At 37.5% G+C, this 16,169-nt stretch overlaps 1 protein-coding gene across 1 annotated transcript in view; it reads right to left on the minus strand.

The window, feature by feature from the left end:
- The window catches only part of tpo (thyroid peroxidase), a 54,318-nt gene extending 39,868 nt beyond the window's left edge, over positions 1–14,450 (minus strand). Inside the window, exons 1-6 of the mRNA XM_051924733.1 lie at positions 14,333–14,450; positions 13,326–13,419; positions 12,591–12,760; positions 11,173–11,305; positions 3,790–3,919; positions 605–811 (exon numbers count right to left, since the gene is read on the minus strand). Coding sequence (XP_051780693.1) covers positions 605–811; positions 3,790–3,919; positions 11,173–11,305; positions 12,591–12,760; positions 13,326–13,419; positions 14,333–14,426 — 828 coding nt within the window. The 5' untranslated portion in view covers positions 14,427–14,450. The remainder of the gene's footprint in view (positions 1–604; positions 812–3,789; positions 3,920–11,172; positions 11,306–12,590; positions 12,761–13,325; positions 13,420–14,332) is intronic.
- Between the last annotated feature and the right edge of the window lie 1,719 nt (positions 14,451–16,169).

The following is a 16,169-nucleotide window of genomic DNA, read 5'->3' on the forward strand; positions in this document are numbered from 1 at the left end:
CAGCTAAGCCAGACATACATAGGTTAAGTGCTGATCTGAACTGGCCTGGAGTGAAAATCTGGGCCCTATCATAAACTGGTAGCCCACCCAGAACTAGATCCTGCCTTATAGACAATGTTGTTAGTAAAGGCTTCCACTCACTGAAGCAAATTCAAAAATTAGATAGACATTTTTATTGCAGCTCCCCAGAATATATTTCTTACATATCTGTTGAGCCCTGGAATGTGAAATATATTCCAGATGAAATCAGTCAATATGGAATGTAAAAAATGTATTACATATAAAGATTTTTAGGCTGACAAAGCATACAGGAGTCTGTGAATATGCATATTATATTGTGGATGGTGTTTTTGAATATTTTTTTATTCTCAATCACCGTATCAACAAACATTTTATTTATTGAGAAAAATATTGATAGGAGTAATTCAATTCAGTTTAGTTTTTGTATAACACTCTTCACCGAGTGCAGGCACGTAGTGCTGTGAGTAATGAATAAGTAATGAAAATAAAAAAAGTCCAATTTGCAGCAGATACAATGTATGAAAACTAAATATTCATAATAAATGAAGAAGTTAGTGCAGTATTACTATTTTTTGTACTGTACCTTAATTGGAAAGCAAGGGTTTAAATTTTCACAGGTATTCCGACAGTCCACTCCCGTTATAAAGGTAGATTTGCTTATGCTTTGAGGGGTAAATGAAATATCATGATCAATGTACTGTCCCCACTCTACAAGCATGCGACTGTAGATACTATCTTCGGTTGAACTTTGATTAAATGACTGAAAAAGTGCCTTGCTTACTTCACGAACCTGTGGCCAAATAATACAAATATTAGTAAAAAATACATAACAATATATAAAGCCTCATTATCATTAGTTTTCTCTTCAGCCATTATAAATCATCAGAATGCCTTTCTCAGAATGTTTCACTGCTTGTTCCCAATGAAGGCAGGACATTAACTTTAAACAACTTCATGGCCTGTATATTAAATCTGCTCTGGCACTATTGATTTCTTGAAAACTGTTAAAGGTGCAGTAAAGTCAGTAGTAATCATGAATCAGTAATATTTTATTATTCTAAATCTATGCTTAGAAAGAACCATAAGATTTGCTAGTTAAAGTTAATCTGAAAGCAATTTATTTGACATCATCCGATTCTCTCACCCACTGGCAATTCACCACCAGTTTTATTTTTTTCTGGGTTCATCTGCAAAGCATTCATCAAGTTTGAAAAACAGAGTACTGATAACTCTGTATGAATATTTCTGAGTACTTTAATATAACTAGTACAACCTTAAAAGTATAGAGTGAATTTGTTACATTCTTCATCTTTAAGATCTGTGTAATCTCATCAATTATGAATTGAGATTTAAATTAATTAGATTGTAGGTAGCACACCTCTTACTAACAAATTTAATTTAATATCTACATATTTTTGGTACATCAAACACAGTCTCCACAAGCATCAAACTATTGCGAAACAAAGTGGTAACAAATCTTTTCTCTTCCACAGTTTCCACATAATTACTACAACATTAGGCACACAATTGTCTAGCTGCAATAAGTATATTCCATATCAAATATATAACAATGTCATCTTATTTTACTTTTTGTTCACTAGTTTCTAGCATTTTCTGGCTGTGGCATCTGTATATTTTATCAGCTATGCTCCTTTTATAATATTTTATGATTTAAAAATCATTGACCTCTAGAATCCCATCGGCTTTGCTATTCTTTGAAATTATTTTCTTTTTTGATTCTCCAGATTTTTGACATTTTGACCTGCTCTTCATATTTCACATGACCCCAAACTAAATGCCAATTTACTGCCAATTACTCTTACATATACTTAATGCCAAAAAGGCGCATCGAGGTGATACCCACAATAAGCTTTGCTTAACACCATTCAGGTGAACATTATTCAAATTTGGTTCTGTTTGTGAAAAGTATTTTTATTAGGACCAAGCTCCCATTTTATGCAAGATTTACTTTAGCTAGCCCTCCATTTCTTTACATAATTGATTTTAAAATAAGGGTGAAAATGCACGTGAACATGTGAATCTGATCACACCTGGCACCCTCAATAACTGAACCTGCTTCTTTTCAAAGAGTTTACCATCAAATTACAAGATGTCAAATAATATAGAAAAAAGCACAGAACAGATCCTGCAAAATTTGCTAAAATTGCCCCATAGTATCGAAACCATAGTACATTGCTCATAAAATTAGGGAAACACTTAATCATCACAGTCTAGCATCAAGTCAGTTAAGCTTCAGGGATATCAGCCTGTCCAGTTAAGAAGCATACGCGATTGTGAATCAGCTTCACCTGCTTTGGTGTAAATGAAAGTGACAGCAGGTGCAGTGGAGAGGCAACAGTAAGGCAATTCCAGAAAAGGGAATGGTTTTGCAGGTGGTGGCCACAGTCAATTGCTCTCTCCTTATCCTTCCTGACTGATTCTTCTCTAGTTTTGCATTTTCTAATGTCCTTACCACTACTGGTAGCACGAGGTGGTACATTTATAGCCAATTCAGGTTGCATGGGTAGTCCAGCTCCTGCAGGATGGCACATCCATACCTGCTGCCACATGAAGGTTTGCTGTGTCTCCAAGCACAGTCAAGAGAAAAGAGGAGATACCAGGAGAAGGGCCATATAGAGCTGGACACAGCATCAGGACCAACATTTGCTCCTTTGTGCGAGGTGGAACAGGAGGAGCACTAGCAGAGCCCTATAAATTGACCTCCAGCTGGCTACTGGTGTGCTTGTTTCTGACCAAACTGTCAGAAACAGACTCCAAGAGAGTGGCATGAGGGCTCGACATCCTCTAGTGGGACCTGTGCTCACAGCCAATCACCGTGAAGCTCGATTGGCATTCACCAGAGAATACTACAATTGGCAGCCATGCCACTGGTGCACCATTCTCTTCACAGATCACACTGAGCACATGTGACAGATGTAAAAGAGTCTGGAGATGCCATGGGGAAAGTTATTCAGCCTGCAGTATCATCCAGCATGACCGGTTTGGTGGTGGGTCAGTGATGGTCTGGGAGACATACCTTGGATGGTCACACAGGCCTCCATGTGCTAGGCTACAGTACACTGACTGCTGTTGGTTACCGGGATGAGATCCTCAGAACCATTGTCAGACCTTATGCTGGTGCAGTGGCCCCTGGGTTCCTCCAGGTGCAGGACAATACCTGACCTCACGTGGCCAAAGTGTGTAGGCAGTTCCAGGATGACATAGCCATTGATGCCACTGACTGGCCTGCATGGTCCCCAGACCTGAATCCAAATGAGAATTGCTGGGATGTCATGTATCAGTGCATCCAAAGCTGCCAAGTACGCCCACAGACTGTCCAGGAGCTCACTGATGCCTTGATCAAGGTCTGGGGACAGATCCCCCAGGATACATACCGTCTCATCAGGAGCATTCCCAGATGTTGTTGTGAGAGCATACAGGCACGTGGTAGCCATAAACACTACTGAGTCACATTATGAGTTGCCGTGCTGAAATTCACTCAAGTTGAATCAGCCCTTGATTTATTTTTTTTACTTTGATTTTCAGTGTGATGTTGAATCCAGCACTCAGTGGGTTTGACTTTGGTTTTCATTGTTACATAATTTTGTTCTCAACAGATTACACCATATTACTCAGTAAAGAGTTTCCACTTGAATATTTCATTCATCGTGATCCATTGTGTGATTCAACTGTTCCCTTAATTTTTTTGAGCAGTGTATATCTTAGCAATCAGACAGTCTTAAAAACTTTATCTTACTGAAAACTTACTGATGGAAGCTCAAAACCATTGTACACATGACCAGGATTCCAACCTTTTGGTTGACTAAAGCCATCTTCATATTCAGCAGGAAGCCATCTGGCCAGAGCAGTATTGGATGCTCCCCACCTAAGATTTTTTCTGAATGATAACAAAAAAGTTTATTTTGTTGCATCTACATTAAATATTTCATTCTTCAAAATATATTACATTGATGACTTTTAACAAAATGCATATTTTATTTACTTTTAGTATTGTCAGTCAGTCATTGTCCAACCCGCTATATCCTAACACAGGGTCACAGGGGTCTGTTGGAGCCAATCCCAGCCAGCACAGGGCACAAGGCAGGAACAAATCCCAGGCAGGGCACACCCACACACCAAGCACACACTAGGGACAATTTAGGATCACCAATGCACCTAACCAGCATGTCTTTGGACTGTGGGAGGAAACCAGAGCACCTGGAGGAAACCCATGCAGACACAGGGAGAACATGCAAAGTCCACGCAGGGAGGACCTGGGAAGCGAACCCGGGTCTCCTAACTGCGAGGCAAACTCTAGGAACAGTGGTTGTGATTCCAAACTCCTTTCATTTCACACTTATTGAGGCCACTGTGCTTCTGGACACTATGAAAGCTTAGAAATTATTTTATATCCTTCCCCTGATCTAAGCCTCACCACATTTTGATCACCAAGGTCTACAGAAAGTTTCTTGGACTTAATGACTTGGTTTTTGTCCTGACATGCAGAGTGAATTGTGGGACCTGACATGCACAAGTGTGTGCTGTTAACAATGTCCAAGTAGTTTCATTTACCACAGGTTGACTTCAGTCAAGTTCTAGACACATGTCAAGGATCATTAAAACAAATATCTTACCCGAAATTGGAGTGGTCTGAATGCTTAATTGAATGAGACCTTTTAATTTTTGATTTTTATTGAATTTGCAAATTTTTCAGAAAACACCTTTGAACTTTGTTATTATGGGTAATTGAGTGTAGATTGATTTGCAAAATGGAAAATGTATCTGTTTAAAATTAAATCTACAAAACTACAGAAAGTGAAGGAGTCTGAATACTTTCTGAAACCACTGTTTGTCAACAAAGTTTGATTTTTATCATAGCTAGAATACTTTGAAAAGAAAGGACTAACTAGAAAGTTATTCTTGTTTACAAACTTGACAATTCACCTAGAGAAATGTGCTTTGCTTTGTTTTGGAATAGCTAGCATTTTTTACACCCTTGAAATTTCCAAATTGCAAGGGTCAAAAAATGTTATTGGAAAAAATATATTTTGACGTTGAATTGACAGGTTTAAGAACATTATAAAATATTTTGACAGAAATCACATTTATTATCTTGAGGTCTTTTCAACAGCATCTGTGATGTTCCTGATGGTTGTCCTCTGTGATATATACCTCTGATGCCCAGTTGGCCAAAGGCCTTGCAGAGGGATTAGGCTACAAACCCCCTACATCCTACATCTACAGGCATGCAATGTGCTCTCCAGCCCTGTCTGTGGCACTTTAGAACCAAATCTGCATATTTCTCTCTTCGGCTAGTTGGCCTCTTCCCATTGATCTTCTCACGGGACATTCAACTCCAGTATTACTACCTTCTTTGATGGTTCTGACACCAGTATGATATCTGGCCTAAGTATAGTCACCTCAATCACTGGCATGCACATGGGGGCAGGAGGGACAATTGCAGATTGTTAGAAGAGTGTGTGATTTCTACAGTATAGAAGACTGCTGACTGATCTCAGAGTGTTCCACTCCTCATTTTTCTTACCCAAGACTGATGTACAAACCCTACTGATAACCTTAAAGCAGAATGATTTTGAAACTGTCTTTCCCTGTTTGAGTGAACTCATCAAAATTTATACCACACTACCTGCCACAACAGCATCTGTTGATCTCTCATTTTTAAGGCTGACACTGGTGAAATCAAAACCACAAAATAGTTGCGGTGAGGAGAGGTCAGATAGCCTAATTACATAGAGTTTGGAAACAGCTTGTTGACCAATATGCTACATAAGCATTGGTGGAACTAAACTAAAAATGTAGCTATTAGCTTCACAACTTGTAAGCTTTTTATGTTTTTTTTTTCTTTTTAGCTTGAGACAAGCTTTTAGGTTTCCAAAAAGAGACTTTTTAAAGCCTTGAAAAATAAGAATAAACAATTCAACATCTAGATTTTCTTTCAGTAGCTCAATATTATTCATTACAAAAACATGCTACTACGATGACCAGAATGACCACATATGAGTATAACTACATTATAGTCCTAGAAATTGTTTTAGTGTAGACTTCAGTTAAATTTCTGGAAAGTGCCCAAGACTTTTGCCCCTGACCCTCCCTATGTCTCTGTATGCCACTGACCACAATGTTCTCTGTAAACTTAAGCTACCTCCCTAAGTCAAACTTAAGATGCCAGTCCTTAGCCTCTCCTAGTAAGCCAGGGCACCACAGCTGAGCCTATGTCCTATCCCCTGCTTTCACAAAGATGATGGAATACCTCATCAATCCATGGTTTGCCCTCTGAATGATACTGCTGCAGATTAACTCAGCTATTGCTCTAAGCACTTGGTCATGGTGCCACCAATATCACACCTCTTCCTGGGCTTTTGGGCAGATTCTGAGAACATTCTCCAGTGTATCTCTGTACTGGCACAATGGTGATTCAACCTTGCCCAAGCAAAAAAGGTTGGATGGACTGGGAAGGACAACATAGACTGACTTGATCAAGAAAGGTTTCAGCCAGTGACATGATCGTCCTTTCCATGATGTGCTTCCATCTTGTCAACGTGCCTTGTTAATTCTACTAGGGCGGACTTCCTCCACTCCCATCTGCACCTCATTCTGTACTAACTTGCATCATTCCTTGCTTTGGGCCTAGGTATAACGAAGTGTAGGGATGCCTCCCAAGTCTGGCCTGCCAGATGCTACTGCTCCCACCAGAACTTTGTGCCATAAGCATGCTACAGCGTGCTCAGCTGCTTTCTTTGATCCCCTCTTTTTTCCTCATTCTCACATCGATACCCACTTGAGAAATCTTAGGGTTTCCTGGGTTCCTAAACTACAGCAACTCTTCACTCAGGTAGCTGAATGTAAGCTTCACCTTGTTATGTACATAAACAACAATGCAGCTAAGGAGGTATGAGCTGATCATTTTCTCAATGGCTTTGACTGTCATGATTGAAACCTCACAAACTAGCAATGGCCACATAATCCATAGAAGTGAATTAAACGTCTCTGGTAGAAGTTTACTTATTCAGACTCATATATCTAGACCTTTAAAAGTGGCAGTGCATCATCATGTTGAAATAACATCTGATGGTAACCTCAGTCATTCAAGAATTGACCGGAAATGCAAATTATTATTGCAGACAAAATAAAGCTAGCCTACAGGTGGACAATGAAACAAATTTCTAGACTGTGTCACTACCCTTTTTAGAATTAATGTGAAAGATTGACAGTTTATTCAGATATGTAAGCCATTGAGAGGAATAATCTAAAACAGTACAGCTTTTTTTTTTTTGAAATCCACTTCAACATTTCAACTATTTATCTGAAGACTAAAATAAATGATTGTTATTTTCAGACATCCATCATCATAAAAAGAGAGCAGCACACAAAACAAATCTAGAAATGAATGCACCATGAAGTCAGCTCATCAGAATGTGAAGGCACAGGCCTTCATAATGATGAATGGAAATTTGCAAAAAAAGTGACAGAATGATGTTTAGGAATCATGATTCATTCACTTCTTAACTATGCTGCCATGCACATCTTGTTTAATATTAAGAGTATCATTGCCACCAAGGATCGTATGAGACAGAACAAATAAAACTATGTTTTCTCAATGACATCCAGGGATTGTTTATGTTCACTATAATGTTTTTGATTTTTTTAGTATTTAGTGACAAGTGAACTTGCCTGCCTATGTAATTCCAGATAAAATCTGTCAAAACAGAATAAAGTGCTTGAAGATAAAAACATGAAAAGTTTTCATTATCAAAGTTCGAAAACTTATTTCATATTATGGCATAGCTGGGGGGTACACGCATCTGTACAGCAGCTTCACACTAAAAATGCAAAGCCAAAATAAAAAATAAAAAAGATAAGATACCATATCAAACAGTAACCTGAAAAAGTAGAAGTAATTTTTTCTTATAAATAGCCTGGAAAAGATTTTTGTAAGCTGCAATCGGGCTTTTCAGAGGAAGGCATACTCCTCGTTTGAAAGGAGCTGTAAGAGGTTGCTTTTGCTTCCTTTTGTAATCAGACACGCATAATGCAGAACATAAAGTCCATGCCTACTAGTTACTTGATTTATAAGTCACTCAGCAAAGACCTATTGTGCAAAAGAAATGTATGTCTGAATTATCTGTAGTTCATTCTGTATTTTGCCAAAGTACAATAAAGCTGAGATAAGTTAATTACTACACAAAAGATAAACATTTTGAGCAAAGTATAAATCCTTTGCTTCTTCATGTTTACAAGATGATCTTTTACTGTTGCTTTTCTCTGTGTGCCACATTCATTCCTTACTTAATTTTCATAAATTGATAATCTGTGTCAGATCAAGACTAGTCCAACTGCAAAGAGCACAAAGTTTGAACCAGCTTTAGATGGGGTGCCACACAATATAGGCATGCACAAACTAAGGTAGAGGAATTCAGTGACACTACTGTATTGGAATACATGCCTTTGTGCAGAATGAAAATGAAAGTGCACAGTGGGTTGAAATGCAATTGCAAGGAAGCCACATTAAGTCCTGTAGGGGAGGCCTCTGACTTATACTGAACCTGAACCTTGACAAAAGTTGTCAAGTACCATTATTTTGAACTAAAATCCAATATTGATCCAGAACTTTTAATTTTAGAAAAGAATATTACATTTAAAATATAGTCATGTGACATGTTAAAATACGTTGAAAGAAGTAAATATGTCTTTACAATACAAACAGCGCTGGACACTTTAAGTAAAATGCTTACCAAAAGCATCCCCTGGAATTAATGATTTTGAATGTCATTATTTATCAATAAACAAAATATTCATCTTAATGTTTAGTTTAAATGTTCAGATAAGAGTAGGTGCAGATAATCATGGAGAAAGATTTCACTGCTCACTGATTTGCCTAAAGGGGCATAGATATAAATGTACTTGATTGATTGAAATGTACTTGTCTCTGATCAGAAAAACTTATAACAGGCACAGGACAGATGCTAAGTCCATTGGCCGTTGGACCCACTCTCCCCAGTCCCTGTCACAATCCAGAACCCACCTAAAGACAAGTTGAATATAGGGGGAATTATTTAAGCAAATGTCATTGTTTATTTGAATTCATGGGGCATGAAAACAACCTAATTACGTTACTAGCTAACTAAATAGCATAACTCACTCACTCACTCACTTATTCACTCATTCATCAACAGAACACTGTTTCCTATTTAGGTTAAAAGTTGAATTTGGCAGGATGGTACATCTAGGACAGTAGGTATTCAGTAAGAAAGGGTATTTCGATATTTTTTAGGGGTAAACCCATCTGCACAATAGAAAAACTAAATCCAACATCTCATAAATGCCTTGATGGATTTGATTGAAATTTGGTGACAATATAAAAAAAGAAAATTAGCCGGCGTGTTTTTTTTTTTCTGTCAGTACATTTTTTGTTGATGTTTATTAATATTATGCTAATAATATTAATTATTAATATCAGAAGTGATTGTCAGGCTGCAAGAATAGCATGCCTGTTCAATAAGAAACAGATTACAGTACTGAAGCCAGGTTGGTGTCCTGGGCAAGAAAAAAAAAAGATGTGATCACGTTATAAAATGGAAAGAGAAAGTTTATGAAGCTCAAGAGGAAGGCAAGGCACTATGGTAAACAAGCACTGTTTTTGCTATTGGCTACTGACATTCTTAGATGCATACCAGCTCTCATCTTGGTTATCTGTTCCATTCCATCAACCTCCAGCTCCCAGTTGTGGTGTTGAAAACTGAACCCATCCACCACCACCACCAGCACCAAACCCCCAACCCCCAACTCCAACTCTTGTTCTTCGATCGCAGCACTTAAAACATAAAGGAGAACATCCTTCCCCCCTCGTAAAATGCAGTGCTGCAAATTCTAAGGGAGAACCACCAGTCTTAGATAGTGGCACTCGATACCCAGATACATACCATGCAAAACTATGCAATATTGGAAATAATGCAATTAAAGGGTGTGGAAAGCATACCCCCGACACAGACAGACAGACACCAGAATGTCTTAAACACACTTCCTTTTATTTTCCTACAGCACCACAATGCCTTCCTTCACCAACTCTTTCTTCTTCTCTTTCTCTTTCTCTCTTCTTCTTCTCTTCTCACCTTCAACCTCCTCTCTTTCTCTCTTCTTCTTTCTCTTCTTCTTCTTCTTCTCTTTCTCTTTCACCTTCGACCTCCTCTCGCCCTCCTCACAAGCTTCGTCTTCTTCCTCCCAACTCTGGCCTCCTTAGTGGTGGGAGGCGGCCCCTTTTATTATGACCCAGATGAGCCCCAGGTGCTCCCCCTGACATCCCTTCCTGGTGTGGCGGAAGTGTCAGGAGAGCACCTGGAAGCACACCGGGTGCCCTTGGGATTACTTCCGGCAGCACTTCCTGGTGTGGCGGAAGTGCTGCCATCCAGGACTCCCTAACTGTCCGGGCGCCCCCTGGTGGTGGCCACGTCTTCTCATAGTGGTGAGTGTCCTGGCTCCATTCCTGTGGCCTCCAATTAGGCCCGGGCGGTTGCCCTCTCGTGGCCGAGGAGAAGTATCGTCCAACTTGGGGACTGTCCAGGCGTCCCGGCCGGGCAGTGTCCCCGCTCATCCGTGACAAGGGTTTCTATTTGACCATGAAAGTTGTATTTTCTTATTAATCCAGGGTTATTGAAGTTTGCAATGTTTTAGCTTTTTTTTTAATCATACTTCCTTATTTCCACATGGGTAGGCACTTAGGGAAATTTACATAAAGTATTGTTTCATTAAAGGCCAAAACACCATACTTTGCTGTATATAACTATTAAGAATGGATAGTCCTGTCAAATTATTTACTCTTGGTAAGTGCATTGTTCCCAGTGGACTAAGCAGGTTCAGTAAAGAATAGATAGAAGGATAGCATGTGATGTCATTTGTAACATTCTTCAACTATAGACCACATCTGAAAGCACCCTGAAAGTACAGTGTTGGTATCTCAGCATCCTATTCCAGGCTAGCATATGACAATAAATGTGATTATAAGGAATTGCAAGAGAAAATGCAAGCAGTGGCACTAGTGCCAAAACCCAAAATTGCATTGCACTGTTTTCAAGACATTATTATTTCTTAATGCTGTATGTATTTCTCTCCATAGTAGAATAATGTTGCAACTACCTGTTGTTGCAGGCTCCAGTGATAGTTCTGTATTTGTTTATTAAACAGGATTTCTGACAAATGGGAGGCTGTAAGTGAGAATGACATCCAGATATTGCTGCAATATTTTGTAGTTCATCATTTGTAAGAAAGTCTGCAAAAAGAAATTCAAATAAAAACAAACAACAACATTTCATAAGGCTGGTGATATTATACTGATAGAAAAGTCTTTCCCTTTCACCCAATTAATTTTAATTTTCAAAAATAATATTATTGTATTACATTACATAATTTTGTCTGTACCTTTTTATGTAATTTATTCAAAGTATCATTAAGTTGTGATTTTAGGTGTCAGACCACACAGGCATAATTATACAGTATGTAATACTGTATATATATTTTTTACTTCCTATGTGTAAGACATCAAACTTCACCTGCCACATATTTACTGAAGTCTCAGTTTTGTCTTTATTGCTCCATATAATTTAATGTCTACAAAGAAAGTTTAGTTGTAAACAATTAATTGCCTAAGGTGTTCCCTTTTCTAATTAAGTTTATAATGAAATACTAATATTTTCAAAATAAAAAGTGTAATAAATTAATAATATTTTAAATACTTATAAAAAAAACAATCTTCAAGTAAAGGATATCACTCAGTAAGAATCTGAACAGTGATGCTGTGATGGGGTTCTATAGTTTCACTTCCTCATAACAAAGAAATTTGCATTTGGTTTATTGTCAGCTTAAATATGACTCTGGTCGAATACAGGTGTGTGTTTGAGTGTGCCCTGTAGTGGACTGGGACCCTAATCAGAGATTGCCCCTGCCTTGCTCCCAGTGGTGCCAGAATAGGTTAGATGGATGAAAATTGACCACCACTCGGTTTGAAGCAGTCTTAAGAATGGCTCCAGGATGATGTGTTCAGGTGGCAAAGGACTGTAATATTATTGACAGGGCTACTGCTGCACTTTCAGCTATTACTGCAAGTACCTTTGACTAGGGCACTGAAAGCTGAAAATTCAGCATTAGAGGCATTTAGAGGATCCAATGTATTACTATCGTGACAGTTCACATTATTATTGCCTTACAAATTCAATAGTGTGCCCAGGTCAGTGGTTTGTTCTGATGACTGTTGGACTATTTTCATCATTTTCATTTTGTGACAGTTTTGATTAAGTACATACATAAACCCTATTACAGCGTCTGCTAACTTTGTGCTGCTCCATCAGTAAATTGTGATTTGGTTTGCACAAGCTCTAATAAAAAAAACACTTAATCTTTTTTAAAGTAGCCTAGTAAAGTAAATAATAAATATCCGATGCCAGCTTATCTTGCATTCTTGCAAGCTGAACATGTTAAGAGTCACTCAAGTACATGCATTATCTTTATTTCTTTTGTTTAGTTCATTTAAATGAAAACAGTTATTTTTTTTAAATTACCTGTAGTATTTATAGATCTTTTATGTTTCTGATATATATTCTTCTTTATTATGTGACATGTAGTTTCAAAAATTTCAGCAGCCCTTGAAACCTCTTCACTTTCTGGTGCTGCTCTTTTTAAGAATGATAACATCTGTATGGAGTTAGGCAGTTTGCTAGAAATATCACTCCTAAAAATGAAGCAAAAATCTTTAAATTGTATATAATTGATGCAATTTTCTACATATAAAAGTCAGTACAGGCTATCAGATGACATTTTAATTGTGTAAAAGATTGCTTTTATTAGACATGCAAACACATGTACACCAATCAGGCACAACATTAAAACCACTGTCAGGTGAAATGAATAACATTGAATATCTCGTTACAATGGCACCTGTCAAGGGGTGGGATATATCAGTTAGCAAGTCAACAGTTGGTTCTTGAAGGTGATGTGTTGGAAGCAGGAAAAATAGGCAAGCATAAGAATTTGAGCAACTTTGACAAGAGCCAAACTGTGATGGCTTGATGACAGTGTTAGAGTGTCATGATAAACTGTCTTAAGTCAGTGCCCGCTAGCAGTTCATAGCTGGACAGCGCTCAAGATGCCCTGAAACACAGATTAAGCACAAACCAAAGTCACAAATGTTTATTTAAGGAAGAACCATAATCCAGTATATGTTGGTGAAAAAAAGGGTGTATATCTCATACATACGTACATACATATGCATATAAGAAAATTCTGATTTGATTTACCTTTTTATTGTATTTTTAATAGCTCTGTCCACCAACTGTAAACTTTCAAGCAGAGAGGAAGATATAATTGTATCTTGAATTGTTTTTACATTTCCTGAAATACAACATAATTAGTTAATAATGTAACTAACCCCCATTACGTTTTGGGGGTGGATAGTAGAGCCTAAACCAGCAGCACTCGGCCCAAGGTAGGAATCATTCTTGGACAATGCACACACACACTCACACTGGGTTGATTCCTTTGGTATTGTCCAGTGAGCTGGACAAGCAATTGGCATGTTCACATCAATCTAAAGAAACGAAACTATGTGGAAAATGCTGCATAGTTTGAAACAAGCTGCTCCAGATGAGCTGGGTGTGAAAATACCTTTAAATTAATTATAGATATCCTAATTGCGTCTGAAGACCTGGTAAATAATTTAAAGATAAATTTAAGTATTTCAAGCTACAGAATCTCTAAGTGATAATTTGGTATGCCATAGTTTTCAACCTCAGTCATTAAATACATAGGTGTCTACTTGATTTCATTCAAAGTAATTATTTAATAAATAGCTAATTCGTATCTTACCTTAAATTAATAAGTTCAGTTTTTATGCAGTGTGTTGTAAACTTTCAAACCTGGACTTTGGCAAAGTTAAACACTATGACAAATTGTCTTTATGCAGCAAGGTGTGGAAGACAGTACAGCAGTCTATTTACTTTCAGATGTAATAATAAATAGTACCTATATTTCATATTAAATATTGTTTACTTATATTCTCCTCACAGACCGGCAGCCCATGGCTTTAAGTGTGCTTATGGTATGGCTTGTCAGTAAGCATCATTTACACTTCAGTATAAATATGTTAAAAGACAATCAAATGTTAGATAAACATTTTGAACTCTGGTGATCCTGACATACTGTAAAGGCAAACCTTCTGACATCAAAATATTATAAAGTTATTCTCAAATTCCTTTTCATTACTTTTGCAAATTGTTATGAAATCATAATACAGATTTTTACTCACCATTTAAAATATTGTTATTTTCATCATTTATTACATATATGACTGTGCCACAGGCAAACAATACCATCATAAAAACCCCACAGTGTCCTCTCATTGCAGAATAATTGAATTTGTGGATCCTCATCCCTAACATAAGCCAAAAAAAAAATAATAATAATAATCAGTGTATTAACACATAACAGGATTTGCTGAATTAGTCTGATGACAAATTTCATCATCAGTTTATATTCTTGTTAAACTGTATTTTCATAATAGATGCCAACCTAAAAACTATAGTAACATTGCCAAAACATGATTACTGTATTCAAATTTAACATCAGAAAACCCGTCATAGTGTGGCTCCCATGGTACAGTTCTAACATGCTCAATTATAAGTCAATTTACCATATACTTTTAATACTTAACTATCTTGTATTGTATCTGGCATTGGATAAAGCAGTATACTTGGCATATTCTTTATATGCTTCTAACAGCTGGTGCTACCACAACCTCTAGGACAAAGTAGGTATTGCCCATTCTGCTAGGCTTTTATATAGCATGCAAGATCTGTTAAGACACAAGATTTAACAGAGACGCTTTACCCCCAACCTGTTTTCCTGAGAAAATGTCTAACCTGCAATTTGTACCACACTTGGTAAACCCTGTAATTCATCTGTTAACAAAAGGTATAAATCAGAGTTGAGCTGACAGAGTCTCCCTCAGACATGAAGGTGCCTAAGTGGACTTCCATCTTAGGCCTGTAACTGAAAACTGAATTGTCCCTGCATGTGATGAACAAGACAATACGCCTATGACCAGACACTGGTTTTGTAACTGTAAGTGACTTTGACCCAAACATCAGAGGTCACACCCTCCTTCAAAACTAGCTGCATTCATCTCTTCTTAGCTCCCTCTGAAAGCTGATGAGCACTTTACTCTCTGAAATCTAACAGATGAAATGCGCCTCTCTCTTTGGGGAGCTGAAAGCTTACAATCTCTTCATTTTATGGACCTGGAACCTGAGATCCACACTGCCAGTACAAGCTCTATGCCAGTAACTGAGCCCAGCCTGAGAAGACTGATAAGTAGCTACCAGTATTACTTTAAGAAGGGAATTTCAGAGCCTAAACTCCTGCACCAGAAAGAGTAATGTTTTTCCCTGTGCAGATGCAGGGTGCACAGCCAAGAACCTAACAGCTAGCTGAGAAAAGCACAGCCAACAATGAACAAAGGACCACGTCGCAAAGAGAAACAGTGCACTCCAACATAAGAGGAATCCCAGAGCAATGGCAGAAACTTGGACTTGTAAAACTCTTTATCTGTGCCAAGATTAATTAGAATTCCAAATAGCATGTAATCATCCTGCCTCTTCTGTGTTACATGTTTGTCTGTCTTGTTTGTCTTGCATCCTGTCTTCTATATTGATATACTTGTTACAGTTAACATATTTCTATAATCCTTGTGTTTATCAATAGAATGTTTTGTTCTGTTTTTTAAAATGATTATGCTTCATTACCTTGATATAAGTGTAATGGTCAGAGACCACTTCCTACAGACAAAGGTAATGAAAATGAAGTGGGAACCGTGCCAAATTACTTAATTAATTATTAACAAGGCAAAACTGATAATTAATTAACTAAGTTAAATTCTCTCCTCTTCCTAAAAACCTAGATGAGTTGTGTGACAATTGTTTATCAGCAACAGAGGAAAGAATGGTTAGGAATTGTCTATTATGATTCTTGTTATGTTTGTTAATATTTTGTTGTCTTAATGCGTTTTTGTTTAAGACCTTAAATTTATTCTGAAAAAGTCAGTTTGCACCTTTTCATCATTTTGTGCTTTAGGTTTGTTTTGAGGC

This window comes from Erpetoichthys calabaricus, chromosome 3, assembly GCF_900747795.2.
Source record: "Erpetoichthys calabaricus chromosome 3, fErpCal1.3, whole genome shotgun sequence".
NCBI classification, from domain to species: Eukaryota; Metazoa; Chordata; class Cladistia; order Polypteriformes; family Polypteridae; genus Erpetoichthys; species Erpetoichthys calabaricus.